The 17,902-nt window shown below is 49.6% G+C and overlaps 1 protein-coding gene across 1 annotated transcript in view; it reads left to right on the plus strand.

The window, feature by feature from the left end:
• RUNX3 (RUNX family transcription factor 3) overlaps positions 1-17,902 on the plus strand; it is a 108,097-nt gene that overhangs the window by 68,777 nt on the left and 21,418 nt on the right. The window contains 1 exon segment of the mRNA XM_020983129.2: positions 7,096-7,200. Coding sequence (XP_020838788.1) covers positions 7,096-7,200 — 105 coding nt within the window.

Raw genomic sequence — 17,902 nt, forward strand, 5'->3', positions numbered from 1 at the left:
CGCACACACACCACTCCCAGAGGATTCTCATAACTGCTGATGTTGATGGGAGCCGCTGCTAATTTCTTTCCCTCCTGCCACCCCCCACCCCATACTTCAGACAGCAAATATAGACAAGCTAGTTTCCTTATGCATTTGACTGCCCCTTAGTTGTGAGTGACTGGTGAAAAGCTTCAGGGTAGCTTGTTGGGGGCTGTGGGGGAGGGGGGACGAGACGGAAACGATGGTGATGTTGAGTAATATTTTGCTGGTACGACCAAACATGGATTCCTAATTTTTTTTCCATGTCTCAAAGCTTTCACCTTGCTTGTCACCTCATTTCGTCCTTACCTCAGCCCCAGGAGAGAATCAGGGCAAGCATGGTGATTCCTATGTCACATATGAGGAGATTGAGGCCCAATATAGAGGGAAATTTTCCAAATAGAGGGAAATGGTCAGACAGCTAGCTCAAGGAAGGGCCAGGGTCCGTTAGCTCCCAGTTAAGGGGGTCTGTGGCACTGGGGCTCAGTAGAAAGGTGACTGGCTCCTGGCTCCCAAGACCTGGGTCAGATCACGCTGATGATGCTTTGCCAGCTTTGTGACCTTGACCTTTGTGGGCCTGTTTCATCATCTGTAAAATGAAGCGGTTGGCCCGCATGACTTCTGAGGTCCCTCCCACCCTAAGCCTATGAGGCTAGGACGCCTAGACCAGGAAGAAGTTAGGAGTGAGAAGCTGGGTTTCCGCCTCTGCCCTGCTACCTGCTACTCCGCCCCTCCCTGGGCCTTAGCTTCCTGGCTTCCCAGGCTTCTGAAGACTCTTCCAGCCCTAATGTTCTCTGACTCCAGAACTGAGATGTGATTTAGAGTGCGGGGGAGAAACAGGAAATCCCAGGAGATGCAAATAGTCTGGTTGGGTAGGAGAGGTGGAGGGTTACAGCTATGAGTAAGAAGGCCAGACATCTCTAAAGATGGCTTGTGCCTGCTCTGCAGCTGGTAGCCATGTGTAGAACGATCCATTTTACAGATTGGGAAACTCCCCTTTTGAGAGAACAAGTCTGTAATTGAGAAGGGCGTGAGGCTTCTAAGCCCTCTGCTGGAAAGCCTGGATGGGGAGGTGGTCCTTCTCACCAACTGTCCCCAGCGAGAGGGCAATTAGGACAGTACCTGGGGTTCCTGCCTGGGCTTTCCCACCCCTTTCTATAGGGGTGAGGCAAATGGGCAGTGCCTCATGAAGGAATCTCACAGGGAAGCGAGGAGACAAAGCTACCAGCTGATGCAGAAATGGCCCAAAGACAAGAAAGGGGGTGTCTCAGAATGAGCATTGGATTTGAAGGCAGAAGATCTGGGTCATCTCTGGGATGGCCCACCTGTCTCTAAAGCTATGAATCCCTACTTCAAGAGAGGGGTGGTCAGGCCAGCTGAACTGATGGGGAAGGGTGTTCGTATGGTCAGATTCACAGGGAGAAAGGCATACAGTCAGCCAATGGGCATTTATTAAGGGCCTACTGCATTCTGTGCTAGACCCTGGGGAGACAAAAACAATCCTCCCCTTCAAGGAACTCCCATTCCCCATCACGGCAGAGAGGTAAAGCCCCGGCCCCCATCCCCCATCCCCTGGAACTATTGAGGCCTTTCAGGAGAACACCAGCGATCCAGGACTGTAGGAAAAACTATCGCCTCTCCATCAAGAAAGGATATGTATTGGGAGACAGCCCTGCTGCCTGGTGACATTTGTTCAGGATGACATCTCTTAGAGGAAGCAGATTTAAGGAAATCGGGGCCGGGCATGGAAACTGAAGTTGCCTCCGTCCCTAGATTCTTTAGCCTGATCAGACACAGGAGAGGATGGATAGAATGAAGGAGCCTAGGATGGGCATGGAGCAGCCAGGGAGCAAACGCTGTGCCTCTTATTAGAAACAGTCACCTGGACTTTTCCTGAAACTTTCAGAATAACAATAGCTAATATTCAGTAGAACTTTAAAGTTTGTGAAGCACCTGACATATATCTCATTTGATCCCCACAACACTCCAAGATAGATATTGCTATTCTCCCCATGTTACAAATGAGGAAACTGAGGCAGACAGACGTGCCCGGAGCTAGTAAAGGTGTGAGGCTAGATCTGAACTCAGGTCTTCTTGACTTCACCACTCTCTCTGCTGCACTGAAGGGGATCTTCTGTGCTTTCAACCTGTAGGAAGTCCTTTTTTGGTTTGGGGAGGGAGAGTGGAAAGGTTCAGCTTCTAAACTGATTTTATTCTAGCTAAGGACTCAAGGGTAATTTCAGATTTGAATTTCCATGAGGACCTAGACTTGGTAGCACTGACAAATGCTTTGCAGACTCTCTCCATCCTCTGGATTAAAAACAAACAAAAAAACCTCAAAAAAACCCAAAACAGTTTTTCATGATAAAAATAACCATCAGTCAAACAAAGGACAAAAATCATGCTTAAAACCACCAATTCCAAATTCTTTAGAGTGTGATACGAGGAGCAATTATGTTTGTAAATATATTTGGGTTTGGGGAATTTCATCAATATGGGGAACTCCCACTGTGGAAACCCCCTCCACTGATGCAGATTGGCACCTTATCTGTAAGTTAGTGTTAGACCATTGCCCGAGGAACTGAGAAGTAAAGTGATTTATACAAGATCCCACAACCAGTGGGTGTCAGAAGTCTTCTTGATGCTAAGGCCAGCCCTCTCTCCAGAATACCACACTGCTGCTTAGGCACACACACACACACACACACACAAGTATCTATACGAATATAAATACATATATAAATATGTACATGCATGCATATATGTGATTTTAAACAAAATAACGTTAATTTTTCTGTACCTACTTCTGACTTTTTTTTTCATTTGTATTGTTTACATATTGTCTCGCCAATTAGATTATAACCTTCTGGAGGGCAGGAACTATCTGGAGTGTATCCCACAGTGCCTGGCCAAATGTGGCTTTAGGTACTTACTAGCTGTGTGACCTTGAGCAAGTCACTTAATCTCTGTCTGCATCAGTTTCCTCAACCTTAAAAGGAAAAAAATAACACAATAACACCTATCTCAAAGGGTTATAATGAGGATCAAATGGAATAAATAAATAAAGTGCTAAGGACAGTGCCTGGCACATAGTTGATGCTACGTGGATACATATAATATTATCTGTTATATCACATAATTATAGATAACATTATATAATCAGTATATAATATGAGATCATATTATAACATGATATATGATAACATTTATCTTATATTTATATTATGTACAATAACATACGGTGATATTTATATTATATATAATAGCATTATCTTCTAATATTTATGATATATAATAACATTGTATGTTATATTTATATAATATATAATGAATAGTTTCTAGCCTGCTTGTTAAATGCCTGTTGACTGACTGTGTGCCTAATCATATTTTTAAAATATTGTCAGCATATACATGCTTTTTCTAACCCCGCTTTATTTTGCATCATATAAAGTCATGTCAAGTCATTTCATCTTCATATTCCTCATATTTCTTTTCCCTATGATGCAGTATTATCCTATTAGATGGACGGAAATAGCATGGAATTTGAAGTTTTAGAGCATGATTCTTTTCTGTATATATGTGTGATTGCAAACACTTTCTCTGTTTCTTGATCTGTAAAGTGATGGAGCTGGAACAGACAATAACCAAGGAGGCCTCCTGATCTAATTGTTACACTCCTCCGATAGGCCACAGTTTGTCCAATCCTTCCTCAATCTTAGCTATACATAGGCTGGTTAGAATTTTTTCCTGTAACAAATATAAGATATTTTAAATGTTTTCATTCATCCATGTATATGTGTATATGTGTGTGTATATATCTCCCCACCCCTTTTTTTATCATCTTCTTCTTTCAGTGATACTCTTAGGATTTAGTCCTAGCAGAAGGATCTTTGAGTGAAAGGTTAAAATGGGATTCACAGTTTCCATTGAAAATCACCAGATTGTTTTCCAAAAAGGTGGCACCAATTGGCAGTAGCTTTCCTGTTTCCTCACAGCCTAGCCAAGAGGCCCAGAAAGGAGTAGACATCAATTGAGACTAATGATTACTGCCACCCCTAACACGTGAAAATCAGTGAGAGATTGTCCCTTCATATTTTGTAGCTCTCTTTGCCAGTGTGACGGGAATGCACTCTCTCTGATCTCTCTCTCTCTCCCCCCCCCTCCCCCTTTTCTTTCTTCTCTCTCTCTCTCTCAGAGACACTTCTAACTTATATTTTCAATCGTGTTTGGTCTGCCATCTTCAGTTTTCTACTTTCTACCCATATGAGTTTGGGGGAAAGATTGCATTCGCTTTTCCTCCCTGGCCTTAGCCCACTCAGCCCAAGTCATCAATGAGACAGCCTAGGGCCTTTTTTCAAGTGTACTAAACATTTGTATTTGAGAAAAATCATAAATGATAGCTCCTTAGGCTTTCTAATTGGTTAAAAATTCAGGACCCTGGAGTTTTCACCGTGGTATTGTGGTTTAGTTACTGTAACTTCAAGCTAATCTCTTCGTACCTTGCTGTCCTGAATTAGACTTGACTTTCTGTTATGCATTTCACAGGCCTGCCTTACAGTAGGCACCTACTAGTTATAGAAAGTCCAGGGTACCACCATCTAAGGGGGTTAAAAAAACATTCATTGTCTACATGGCGTGGGTGTCTGTGGAAATCTAGCACGATCTGTATAATTCTGCCTGCAGTGGGTGTGGGAAGGCACTGGGAAGCCAGACCAAGTCTCCTAGGGGGCACCATAGTGCACAGAGCCCCGGGCCTCTCTTCTCAGTCAGGAAGACCCAAGTTCAAATCTACCCTCAGACACTTAGCTATGTGACCTTCTAGGTCCTCCCCAAGTGGGAAAGTCACTTACTCTCTCAGCCTCAGTTTCCTGAACTGTAAAATGGGGGTGATAGAAATAGCACCTACCTCCCAGAGTTGTGAGGCTCAGTTAGGATAATATTTGTAAAGCACTTTGCACAGTGTCCGGCACATAGTAGGAACTTCCTGAGTACTCTGGACCTGTGTGATAGGGAAGGGCTGCCGTCCACTGGAGGCCTTAGCAAGAACTGGGTTAGCAAAGGCATTGAAGGCTAGTGCCCAGGAGTCTGGGTTAGCTGACTCATAGAACTGATTCTGACTATAAGGCAGCAGGTAACATCTGGCTTTGCCCTCCTGGGGGTGCAGGGGTTTCATCCCCAGGTATCTTTGCTTAGGGTGAGGAAGTGTGCTTAGCGCTGGATTTAAGACTCAAGTAGTAATGGGTTCTGATGGGGACCCTGCCACTACCGGTCATAGCCAAGTCACTTCTCCTTGACGGTCTTTCCTGGCTGCAGCATTTTATGTTCTGAGCTCCTCTCAGCTCCGACGTTCCATGTTCTAGGGTCTTTTTCAGGTCTGAAACTCTCTGTTCTAAGGTGCTTTCCAGTTCTGACGTTCTCTGTTCTAAGATTCCTCCCATTTCTGATGTTCTGTGCTCTGAGGGCCCTCCCGGCTCTGGCATCACGTGTTCTAAGGTTCCAAGGTTCTGTGAAATTCCGGGATTGACATTGCCAGTTACCAAACTGACCATTCCTTGTTTGCCCTGGGTTCTTCTCCGCATGGGAGATAAAGAGGACTAGGGTCCAGCCCTCAGGCAGGTCACAGTCCAGCCAGGCTGGACCTGCGTGCACCCAGATAAGTTACTAAGTCAGGCAGTATGGACCAAATGCCTTAGGAGTTCAGAGGAAGGACAGATGGCTGTGAGCTGGGGGTTGTCCTTAGAGGTAGGGGAATTTGAGCTGGGCCTGGAAAGATGAACAGACTCTTTAACAAGCAGAAGGGAAAGTGTGAACTGAGATACAGAGGCAGGGGACTTCAGGTTGGGTTTTGGGAGACTGTGAATCACTCTCGCTAAAGGGCCATATAGGGAAGGAATGAGAGATAAGGAGACAGGGTTAGGCCGGGGCCTGGGATGCCAGGCTAGAGAAGTGGGAAGAGAAGGGCTGTGGCTACAGAATAAGGGCACTCGATCCAGGGCATTCATATCAACTAGTTTGAGGACAGTTAGGTTATAATCTTACAGCTGGGAGGGCACCTAGAACACGGAATGTCAGAGCTGGGAGGGCAGTAGAACAGAAAATGTTAGAGCTGGGAGGAAGTTTAGAACACAGACTGTCAGAGCTAAGGAGGGACCTTAGAACAGAGAATGTCAGGGCTGGGAGGGAGCTTAGAGTGCAGGGTGTCAGAGCTGGGAAGGAGCTTAGAACAGAGAATGTCAGGGCTGGGAGGGAGCTTAGAGTGCAGGGTGTCAGAGCTGGGAAGGAGCTTAGAACAGAGAATGTCAGAGCTGGGAGGGAGCTTAGAACAGAGAATGTCAGAGCTGGGAGGGAGCTTAGAACAGAGAATGTCAGGGCTGGGAGGGAGCTTAGAGTGCAGGGTGTCAGAGCTGGGAGGGAGCTTAGAACAGGGAATGTCAGAGCTGGGAGGGAACTCAGAACATCCTACGATTACGTCTGCTCCATTAATCATATTAGAACTGGAAGGGATAATCTAGTCCAGGGCCATCATTTTACAGAGGAGGAAATTGAGGCCAGAGGGGATAGGTGACCCCTCGGTGACCATCTGGTCTGTTATCAGCAGAAGCAGGACTAGAGCCTGATCTCCTGCACTCTGGCCAGGGGCTGGATGAGGATAGGAGGAGGAGAAGGTGCCTGAATTCAGGAGGCAGCTGTAGGTGGTAGAGAGAGTCATAGGATCTGTGTTGGGTTGCTGTCTCTGTCACTCCCTGTGTGACCCCCCCCCTAGCACTACAGTGTGATCCTGGTCTCACTCCTGGGTTGCCCAGGGCAATCCCCACTTGCCCCATAAATTCCCTCTTGTCCCCAGCAGTTTCCTGTCCCCTCTGGCAGGGTCAGAGAGAGGGGGCCGCAGTCAGGGTTTGGTAGCCGGGTGGGGACGGGTCCCCAGGACGACTCTGACTGTTGTTTCCCACCACAGAAGCTCCAACCCCTGACCTGGCAGCTTGCACTTCGACCTCCATCCAGCCCCCAGCTTCACTCCTCTACCACCTTTCCCTGATCTCATCTGTCCCTCCCCCCACCTTTTGTCACCCCCAGGGAAGAGCTTCACGCTGACCATCACCGTGTTTACCAACCCCACCCAAGTGGCCACCTACCACCGAGCCATCAAGGTGACCGTGGATGGGCCTCGAGAGCCAAGAAGTAAGTGCTTCCAGGTACCGCTGGTGCCTTTCCTGATGGGGCCGGGGAGGAGGGGGAGGCCCGCAGGGAGGGAGCCCGAGCCTGGCAGCCAAGCCCAGGGGCTCCTGCACACTGCCTCCTTCTCAGCCATCTGCCCTGCAGGGTGCTTTCAGCACCACTCTGCTGGTGGACAGGGCAGAGCGGCCCCCCAGCCCGGGAGGCCACAGGGAGAGGGACCAACACTGCATCCGGGGTCTCATTGGTGGAAGGCACTTCCAGAAGGGGGGGATGTCTGTTGGCATCTTGGCTACGCCACTAACTTTCTGGATGGGCTGGAGTGCCTTTTTCCCCTTCTGGGCCTTAGTTTTCTCTGTGGGCCCAGAAATAATGAGGGAATGGGAAATGAAAGGAACAAGGAAGCAGCCAGCATGCTTGGTGCGAAAAGTATCTGCTCCAGAGTCAGCGGTGCTGGGTTCAAATCTCCCCATGCCATTTACTACCTGTGTGACCCTAGGCAGGTCACACAATCTTCACTGCTAGGTGAGGGTAAGAGAAGGTGACAGAGCAATCTGAGTTCTGAAGAGGCAGTGAGTACTATGTGGTAGGGAGAAAAAGACCGCTGGACTCAAAGGATCAGAGTTCAAATCCTGCCTCTTATGACCTTGGGTAACTCTCTTAACTTCTCTGGGTTTCAGTTTCCTCATCAGTAAAATGAGGAGGTTGGTCTGCCTGAGGAGCATCCGTGTGAGAGTGGAAAATTAAAGGCCTCTGGAGTTGTGCCTCCCTCCGGCACAGAGAGGTGGGGGGGCGACGGGTGCCGAGCTCCGCATGTGCGGTCAGCTGAGGGCATGGGTTTGGTTTTGTATCGCTGTTTTTCTGTTAGAAGGGTGGACTGGGGATAAGGCCATATGTCCTGCAATGAATGTCGTCTGAAAACCGGAGGCATCAGCAAAACTTAGAAATAAAACAAAGTACTTTAAAAGCACTGACAATAGTAACTTCCTTTCCGGTTTGCAACATGCTTTACTATTATTAATAGGAGCTAATATTTATATAGCACCTACTGTGTGCTAGGCTCTGCACTAAGAGCTTTATTATTTGATCCTCACAACAGCTCTGGGAAGTAGGTGTGGTTATTATCCCCATTTCACAGAAGGGGAAACTGAAGCAGGCAGCTGTGAATTCCTGGGGAAGGATTTGAACTCGTCTTCCTGACTGCCAAGGTCCAGCTCTCTGCTCACTGATCCTCTCTACCAGTGTAAAACGTGGTTCATATCACCAGGGCTTATTCTCTCTGGGTCTTGTCTTTTTTTTTTTTCTCATCTTAAACAAAAAAAAGGACTAGACTAGGTGGTCTTCAAATCCTTGTTGGCCCTGACCGGCCATGAGCAACGTTCCCAGGCCTTCCTCACCCCCCAACACTTCCCACTGGGCCGTGTGCCTTTGAGCAGTGTCCGTAGTCACTCTAGGTTCCAGCTTCAGTAGTCCGGGGCCTCAGTCTCCAAGAGTAGGCAGGTTTCAAGCCAGAGACTTGTCTTGAAGGGGACCAGCGAGATGGGGCAGGGGGAGGGCAGGCTCTGGGGCAGTGACGCAGCATGAGGCCTCGCTCCAGGAATCTCCCCAGCCTGTGTTGCAGGCCGCACAACCCCATCCATCCTCACTGCAGACAGAAGGAGGAGGGTGGAGGGGAAGAGGAGCCCTCTGTCTTGGACCTGAAGCTTCTGAGGAGTTTTTGACAATGGGTGGGAGAAAATAAAGATCTAGAAATACACGGAGCTGCGGCCAAGGAAGGTTTTATTTTCCACGATTTCTTTTTTCTATTGCCTATCACACTTCCCACACAGATGCCCCTGCCCTGTGGAGAGTCTCAAAGGGTCCCAGCTTCTCAGAGAGGAGGGAGGTGGATTCCTTACACACCCCTGCTCCCCCATCCCCACGAGGCCCAGCCAAGGTGTCTTAGAAGAGGCGGCCACATGGGCAGCAGCCTCAGCCACCCGGGTGACCTCAGACCTTCTCTGGGCCGCAGTTTTCTCATTTATGAAATAAGTCGAATGAACTTGATAGCTGAGGGCTCTCTCTTAGCTCTGACATTCTGTGTTCTAAGAGCCCTCCCAGTTCTGACATTCTGTGTTCTAAGGTCTTCCTCCCAGCATCAATATTCTTGGTTCTAAGGAACCCCTCAGCTCTGACACTCTGTCCTAAGGGCCCTCCCAGCTCTGACATCCTGTGTTCTAAGGCACCTTCCAGTTCTGACATTCTGTGTTCTAAGGCACCTTCCAGCTCTGACATCCTGTATTCTAAGGGCCCTCCCAGCTCTAACATCATGTATTCTAAAGGCCCTCCCAGCTCTGACATCCCATGTTCTAAAGGCCCTCCCAGCTCTGACATTGTGTGTTCTAAGGCCCCTCCCAGCTCTATCATCTTGTGTTCTAAGGACCCTCCCACTGACACCTTGTGTTCTAAGGTCCCTCCCAGCTCTGACATTCTGTGTTCTAAGGCACCTTCTAGATCTGACATTCTGTGTTCTAAGGGCCCTCCCTGTTCTAACTTTCTGTGTGTTAAGGCCCCTTCCAGCTCTGATATCCTGTGTTCTAAGGTCTCCCTCCCAGCATTAACATTCTTGGTTCTAAGGGACTTCTCAGCTCTGACATTCTGTGTTCTAAAGGCCCTCCCAGCTCTGACATCCTGTGTTCTAAGGGCCCTCTCAGCTTTGACGTCCTGTGTTCTAAGGGCCCTCCCAGCTCTGACATCCTGTGTTCTAAGGGCCCTCCCATCTCTGACATCCTGTGTTCTAAGGGCCCTCCCAGCTCTGGCATTCGGTGTTCTAAGGCACCTCCTAGTTCTGACATTGTATTCTAAGGCACCTCCCAGTTCTGACGTCCTGTGTTCTAAGGCACCTCCCAGTTCTGACGTCCTGTGTTCTAAGGCACCTCCCAGTTCTGACATCCTGTGTTCTAAGGCACCTCCCAGTTCTCACATCCTATGTTCCAAGGCACCTCCCAGTTCTGACATCCTGTGTTCCAAGGCACCTTCCAGTTCTGGCATCCTGTGTTCTGAGGCACCTTCCAGTTCTGGCATTCTGTGTTCTAAGGCACCTTCCAGTTCTGACATCTTGTGTTCTAAGGCACCTTCCAGTTCTGACATTCTGTGTTCTAAGGGCCCTCCTAGCTCTGACATTTCATGTTCTAAGGGCTCTCCCAGCTCTGACCCTCTGTGTCCAGTGACTCATGCACGTCACCGTGTTCAGCCCCCACCGTCTTAGCCTGCCCTCTGTTCAAGCCAAACCCTCTTCTGTCTGGATCTGGGTAGACACGACCCTCTCAGCTAGGTCAGACCCTCAAGGTCTGCTGTCCCTTCCAGAGTCATTTACATGGCAGAGAAGGACCCTGGAAAAGACAATGCTTGACCAAAAGGCCTGAATCCCTAATGAGGAAATTCCCGATGTTTGGGGCAGAGAGCTGCCAGATTGCCCCAGCCTGTGGGCTGCTCCTGGAGACAAGACTCCCCTTCGCTGTGGTCTGACTGCTGCCGAAAGCAGAGGGACCTGAATTGTTCTCCGAGAGTCACAGAAGTGTTTGTCATAGCTTACCTCACCTTAATCTGCATGAGCAGCCCTGCCACAAAGAGCCACAAGCATGTGTTGTCCCCGTTTGAGAAGTCAGGGAACCTAGCTGTGGTCCCACAGCTACTAGGTGTCTCAGCAAGATTTGAACCCAGGTCTCTGACTTCAAGGCCTCTGCGAGCTGTAGAATCACAGCACAGAAGAGACCTGGGGAAACATCTGGGCCACCCCCTTTTCAGAGAAGGAAAATGAGACTGGGAATGGGTTCATGTCTTAGTTAAGCACATAAAGAACAGTGCAGTCTGGATTCAAACTCGCGTCCTGTGACTCCAGATGCTGTTCCTGGTCCCTCCAGAGGACCTGAGCCCCTCTGGTTATTGAGTGGCTTTGCCCGTGAGTTTGCATGTTCGCAGAGAGCGGGCGGCAGCCTTCTGTATTCCCTTATCAGTGGTCCTCCTGCCCCCCGCCCCTGCCTCTGTCACCCAGATCCTCAGCAGTCACCCGGGAGACAGAAAGAATCCCAGACAGGAACAGAGCCACCGCCTCAGAGGGGAACAGTCTCTCCTTACACCCCGCCCCCCCTCCCCCGAGGGCTCGTGAGGAGGAGGCACCATCTGAGCCTGAGTGGCTCCATGCAGAGGCCTGGGGAAGAACCCAGCATCTCGTTTCTGAGAATCCCCGGGGAAAGCCCCAAAGGCTTTCTAATAACAGAAGAGGGGAGCGTGTGGGAACTGGGCTAAAAGCAAGGTGGCAAAACATTGAGGACCAAAGCTCTGGTGGAAATGGAGCTGAACAAGATCCTCACCCATTCTATATTTTGAAGTCCTAGCTCTGATTTTCTCTATGTTAGTTTCCTCCATTTCTGACATTTTATGTCCTGAGATCCTTCCCAGCTTTGACATCCTGTGTTCCAAAGGCCCTCCCAGCTCTGACATTTTGGGTTCCAAGGGCCCTCCCAACTCTGACAAAGTGTTTTGTAATCTCTCCCAGTTCTTACACTCTCTGTCCTAAAATCCCTCAGCTCTGACATTCCAAGTTCTGAGGTCTCTTCCATCACTGACATTCCACGTTCTAAGGGCCCTCCCAGCTCTGATATTCCATGTTCTAAGGGCCCTCCCAGCTCTGACATTCCATGTTCTAAGGACCCTCCCAGCTCTGACATTCCAAGTTCTGAGGTCTCTTCTATCACTGATATTCCATGTTCTGAGGTCCCTCCCAGCTCTGACATTCCGTGTTCTGAGGTCCTTCCCAGCTCTGACATTCCATGTTCTGATGTCCCTCCCAGCTCTGACATTCCAAGTTCTGAGGTCTCTTCCATCACTGACATTCCACGTTCTAAGGGCCCTCCCAGCTCTGATATTCCGTGTTGTAAGGGCCCTCCCGGCTCTGACATTCCAAGTTCTGAGGTCTCTTCCATCACTGACATTCCACGTTCTAAGGGCCCTCCCAGCTCTGACATTCCAAGTTCTGAGGTCTCTTTCATCACTGACATTCTATGTTCTAAGGGCCCTCCCAGCTCTGACATTCCGTGTTCTAAGGGCCCTCCCAGCTCTGACATTCCGTGTTCTAAGGGCCCTCCCAGCTCTGACATTCCAAGTTCTGAGGTCCCTCCCAGCTCTGATATTCCATGTTCTGAGGTCCCTCCCAGCTCTGACATTCCATGTTCTGAGGTCCCTCCCAGCTCTGACATTCCACGTTCTGAGGTCCCTTTCAGTTCTCACAGGTCTGACTGTGTACTTTTGGGGGAAGGTTGCTTGGAGGTCCTTGCTCTGCTGGCACCTGATGGCCTGTGCTGGTCGTCCCCCTGTCTTGCCACCTATGGCTCTGTGCTCTGGGGTTCAGCAGACCCTAGGGAGGGAGCAGGGTTTCCCCTGTATGTGTGGTAACGGAATGAGGAAGGACAGGGGGATCAGTGGTGGTAGGGCTTTGGTGCCCCAGAGTGGATGGGAGGCATAGACGTGAACATGGCGTATAGAGAGCAGGAAAGACTGTGGTTAGAGCAGAAGACCATGGGCTGAGGAGGGGTGGGAGCATTCTGGCCTGGGGCAGGAGACCAGAGGAGACATCAGGGCTGTGGGTGAGGCTTAAAAATACACCTGCCTAAAGGAAGGGCCCAGAGCCAGGCACAGGGAAGGTGCTTGAGGGATGCCTGCACCAGACTGTCTTAACTCCAAGGCCTCTGGGCATTGGGATGCATGGATCCTGAAGGGTCCTCCTGCCTTTTCAAGGGGTCTGGAAGGAGAGATTTAGAAGCATCTCTGTAGCCTCCCTGACTCGCTAGTGGCTATTTAGGCAGGTGGTAGGGAAGGTGGCTCAGAGCTACTGTCCTTCTGGCGACTGCCCAGGCCCAGCCAGTCCTGTGGTCCCCCACTGGGACCCACCTCAGCCTTACTAGTAGGAGATTGGGACACCATCAGACTTAAAGGGAGCTGGCGTTCCTTTCTCTCGGCTCCTCTGGGCACAGCCTGCCTCAGGGAGTGGGGCCCGGCCTGGCTGGGCGGAGGGGCCCCCTCTGAAAGTTGAGGTCAGCAGGAAAAGGGACAGGCTGAAGACAAGAGGAGGGGGTCTCGAGGCTCTGGCCTCCCCCAGCCCTGCAGTGGTTCAGCTTGTCCTGTGGGGGGCTTTTGCTTTAGTATCTCTGTTGTCCCCATGTATCAAACACCTTGGCTTCCCCAAGCAGGGAACTTCCCCTCCTCCCTTTGGCTTGTGGTTCCCCAGAGAATAGAGGCAAGAAGAGGCCCAGGGACTAGGCTGTGTAGCTTAGGGTTCCTAGAGAGGCTTCTTCCCTCAATTCTAACACCTCCCATTCCCCAGTGTCTACTTTCTAGCTTTAATGTCCTAAGGGCCCCCCCATCTCTGACATTCTGTGTCCAAGGTGCCCTCCCAGCTCTGACATTCTGTGTCCAAGGTGCCCTCCCAGCTCTGACATTCTGTGTTCTAAGGGCCCTCCCAGCTCTGACTTCCTGTGTTCTAAGGGCCCTCCCAGCTCTGACATTCTCTGTTCTAAGACCCCTCCCAGCTCTGACATTCTGTGTCCTGAGGGCCCTCCCATATCTGACATTCTCTGTTCTAAGGTCCCTTCCATCTCATTCTGTATTATATTCTGCCTTTCCTACATTTCCATTCAGTTCTACAAACATGTATTAGGCAGTAAGCATTTATTAAACACCTACTGTGTACCAAACACCATGTTAAGCACTAGGGATACAAAGAAAAGCAAAAGCCAGGCCCTGTCCTTAAGAAACTCCCAGTCTGATTGGGGGAGGGGGGCACAACATGCAAATAAGATGTAGACGAGTAAATTGGAGGCTGCCTTAATTCCCTCTGGTGCGCACTAGAGGGAAGGCCCTAGAGTGCAGCGGAAGGCTCCGTGTGGAGGACAGCATTCTAGCTGAGACCTGAGGAAGCCAGGGATACGTGCAGGGCCAGATGGGGATGTTCTAGGCATGTGGCAGAGACACGTGGATCCCTGGGCACTAATGATTCGGAGATGAAGACGAAACAGTCTGTGCCTTCAAAGAGCCTCCATCCTTGGAGGGAGGGCAGTGTCCCATGTACTCAGGTAAGTCGATCCAAGGTCACCGAAGGAGGAGAGAACCCTGCCAGCCGGGTGGGGGAAGGGAAGGGGGAGCATAGGAGGTGGTCCCTGAGCTGAGCCTTTGAGGAGGCTGGAGGGGAGGGGGACAGTCAGTGGAAGGCCAAGCCCATGGAGCAATTAGTAATCCATTTGGGCTGGAAATGAGAATGGGCAAAGCAGAACTATGGGAAATAAAACAGAAATGCAACTGCAGCAGACATTCAGTGCCAGGCCAGGAAGTTTGTATTTTAACATAGAGCAGAGGCTCTTAACCTGGGGCCTCTGAATTCGTTGAGTTTTTAACATGCATTTTGATCACTGTATCTCAATATAATTGGTTTCCTTTGTGATCCTGTGTATTTCATTTTATGCATTTAAAGATATGATTCTTCGAAGGGGTCCATAGGCTTCACCAGACTGCCCAATGAGTCCCTAGCTCATAAGAAGAACCCTTGATTTAATCCAGCCTCCTCCTTGCACAGATATGGAAATTGAGGCTCTAAGAGGGGGAAATGACTCGCCCCCAAAGTCACACTTTTAGTAAGGGCAGCAAACCCAGGACCTCTGGTGCTCAATCCAGCTCTTTATACCACACAAGGAGGTGAAAAGGGAGGGGAGGGAATGATGGCTTTACACTATTCTGTCTTTCAAGAAGGTGAAAAGGTGTGTCTAGGGAGTGGGGGAGGCAGTTCTGGCCCAGATCTCAGGCTGGAAAGGATCTTAGAACATGGAAGGTCAGAGCAGGAAGGGAACTTAAAACAGAGTGTTGGTCCTAAGAGAGGCCTTAGAACCATTGAATGTTAGAGATGGAAGGGTTCTTAGAACCTTGTCCCTGGCACATTGGTGCAGAAAAACCCTCAGAACGCAGAATAGTTAGAGCCAACGTGAACGTTAGAACATACGGCTTCAGCATGTTGACAGCATGTCTCCCTCCTCATTTCTGCCTCCTGGGTTCCTTTAGGTCCCAGCTAAAAGTCCAACCTTGTCCAGGAAGCCTTTTCTGTCCATCTCAGTGCTGGTGCCTTCCCTCTGGGGATTATCTTCCATTCAGCCAGTATACATCTTGTTCATACATAGTTGTTGGCATGCTGTGTCCCCCAGTAGCTGCGTGAGCCCTCCCTCCACCTGCTCCCTTCAACCCTTACTCAGGGATGTCAAACACGTGCCACTTTTCCAAGGCCTGCAACCTCCATTTCCCTTCCCGTTTATTCACTTTGGCTCTTGCTTCCTTCCAAAGGGAGCTTCCAAACCACTGTCCAGCTTCCTGCCCTCTTGGCAGTTCCAGCAGGCCTTGGCCAGTCTTCAGACTCCCCCAGTTTAGGTGTATCTGTCCGCTCCTGGCTTGCCTTCCGCCCCTTTTGGTATTTGGATGACCCCAACCCCAACAGAACAAACTTGTGGTTTCTGAGCTCAGACATGTTGTCACTGCCTCTCCAACTGGCTTCAGGAACTCCTGGATCCATCCAAAATTCCTGTTCATTCCTTCCAGTTTTAATCTAATTCTTGCTGCATAATTAGTCCCCAAATTACAGGACTGGAGTAATCATCAGTGATGTTTCTATAGCGTTTGAAGGTTTTCAAAGTCCTTGATTCCCACCTCCCAGTGAGGATGGAGAGGGTAAATTGTCATTAGCACCATTTTTGAGGTGGGGAGACAGACTTGGAAAGGTTATGTGGGCTCATCATAGGCCACACAGCTAGTGAGTCCTCACACTCAGTTCTTGTGACTGACCAGCACAGCCCAGGCCTGTTCTGCTCCCTCCCCTCTGCCTCCTGGTGTCCTGGCTTCTTTCAGGACTCAGCTCAGATCCCACCTTCTGTAGGAGGCCTTTCCTACTCTCAGATTCCTTCTCTACTTCTCTGTATGTCTCTAGATATTTATGTGTTGTTCCCCCCTTAGAACATAAGCCTCTTGAGGGCAAGGACCTTTCTTTGCATTCCTTTGAGCTTGGCACACAGTAAGGGCTCGTTGACTGCCGGTCCCTCTGACTCTCTGTCTCATGTCCTAGGTCCCTGGTTCTGAAGCTTACTTGGTATCTTCCCCACCCTAAACCCCCATCGTGACTCCAGCGGGCAATGTGGGAGAAAGATGGAGACAATGATGTAACCTAGAGATGTCACCTCGGGCTTAGCATTACTTCTGTCATCAGGTCAGAGGACCTGGGTTTGAGTCCTGACTTCTTACTACCTGTGTGGCCTTAAGGAAGTCAAGTCTCTCTGGGCCTGGCTTTCCTCACCTGGAAAGTGAAGGATTTGGGCTTCCTTCTAGCTCTCAATCTGAGAGTCTCTCCTAAACCACTCCATGTCCTGGTCCCCTTGGGCAATCAGAAAGCCCACTGGCCCCTTCTCAGAATGATGCTTTTAAATTCATAAAATTCATGAGATGGCAAAGAGAGTTCAGATCTGACGTCTGACACAGCTAGCTTTGTGACCCTGGGCAAGTCACTTAAACTCTGTTTGCCTCAGTTTCCTCAACTGGCAAATGGGGATAGGAATAGCATATATCTCCTGGGGTTATTGTAAGAATAAAATGAAATATTGTTTGTAAAGTGCTTAGCATAGTCCCTGGTACATGGTAGGTACTATATATGCTGGCTGTCGTTACTATTAGTAATATTAGTATTGTTATTATTAGTGATGATGTTGAAATGCGGTTATCAAAATATTTTAAAAACAAATTCACAGCCCTCATCTAAGAACTCCTGTCCTGTGACGTCCTTGAGGTGTTGAAACCCCACCCCCATTGTAACACCAGCAAACGTCATCGCTTGCCAGAGATGCCAGTGGATAGTGCCCTAGAACACTGGACATAGAGTCAGTAGACCTCATTTGTGATGGCCTTACTAGCTCTGCTTCTGGCACTTACCAGCTGTTAGATCCCAGGCAAGTCCCTCCGCCCTCTGAGCTCCATTTTCCTCATCTGTTAAATGAGGATAGCATTACTTACACTGTCTCCATCTTAACCTCACTGTAGTGAAGAAAGCACTCAATGAACCACCATCGTCCTCATCATCACCATCATCATCATCCCTTGGAACCTAGCTGTCTATGTTTCACCTTATGGGGTTTTTATTCAACTGGGGAGGATGAGTAAGGGTTTCCTTGAAGAGAAGGTACGTGAGGCTTATTTTATGAGGTAGATAGGTCATGACCTCAGTACCCTTCAAGGAGTATCCAAGTCTGGTGGCCAAGACAATTTTTATCTTGGAGAACTCTCCTCCTCCATGGAGAAACATCATCTCCGCTCTCAGTCTGTGGGGAGGAGATGGTCTCTAGTCTTACAGACACCACCCCCCAGATCATTTTGGCTCTTTGGGAGCCCCCAGGCTCAGGGAGGAAGTGACTCCCACCTGCTTAGGGCTCTGGGAGATGAATTCCTCCAGGACTCTGGCTTCTGGTTGCTCTCTTCCCTGCCCTCCATGACCACCTTCAGAGTGAGCTAGCTAGAACCGTGCCCCCTCCCCAGCCATTGCCACCTGGAGAGACCATCGGGTGCCACCCCTTAAGGCCTCTTGAGTCTAGGCAATCACTTGACCTCTCACCATTCTTGCCCTGTGGGGGGAACTGTTCTCAGAAGCCACAGG

Source organism: Phascolarctos cinereus, unplaced genomic scaffold, assembly GCF_003287225.1.
Source record: "Phascolarctos cinereus isolate Bilbo 61053 unplaced genomic scaffold, phaCin_HiC Scaffold_726;HRSCAF=1367, whole genome shotgun sequence".
Taxonomy (NCBI): Eukaryota; Metazoa; Chordata; class Mammalia; order Diprotodontia; family Phascolarctidae; genus Phascolarctos; species Phascolarctos cinereus.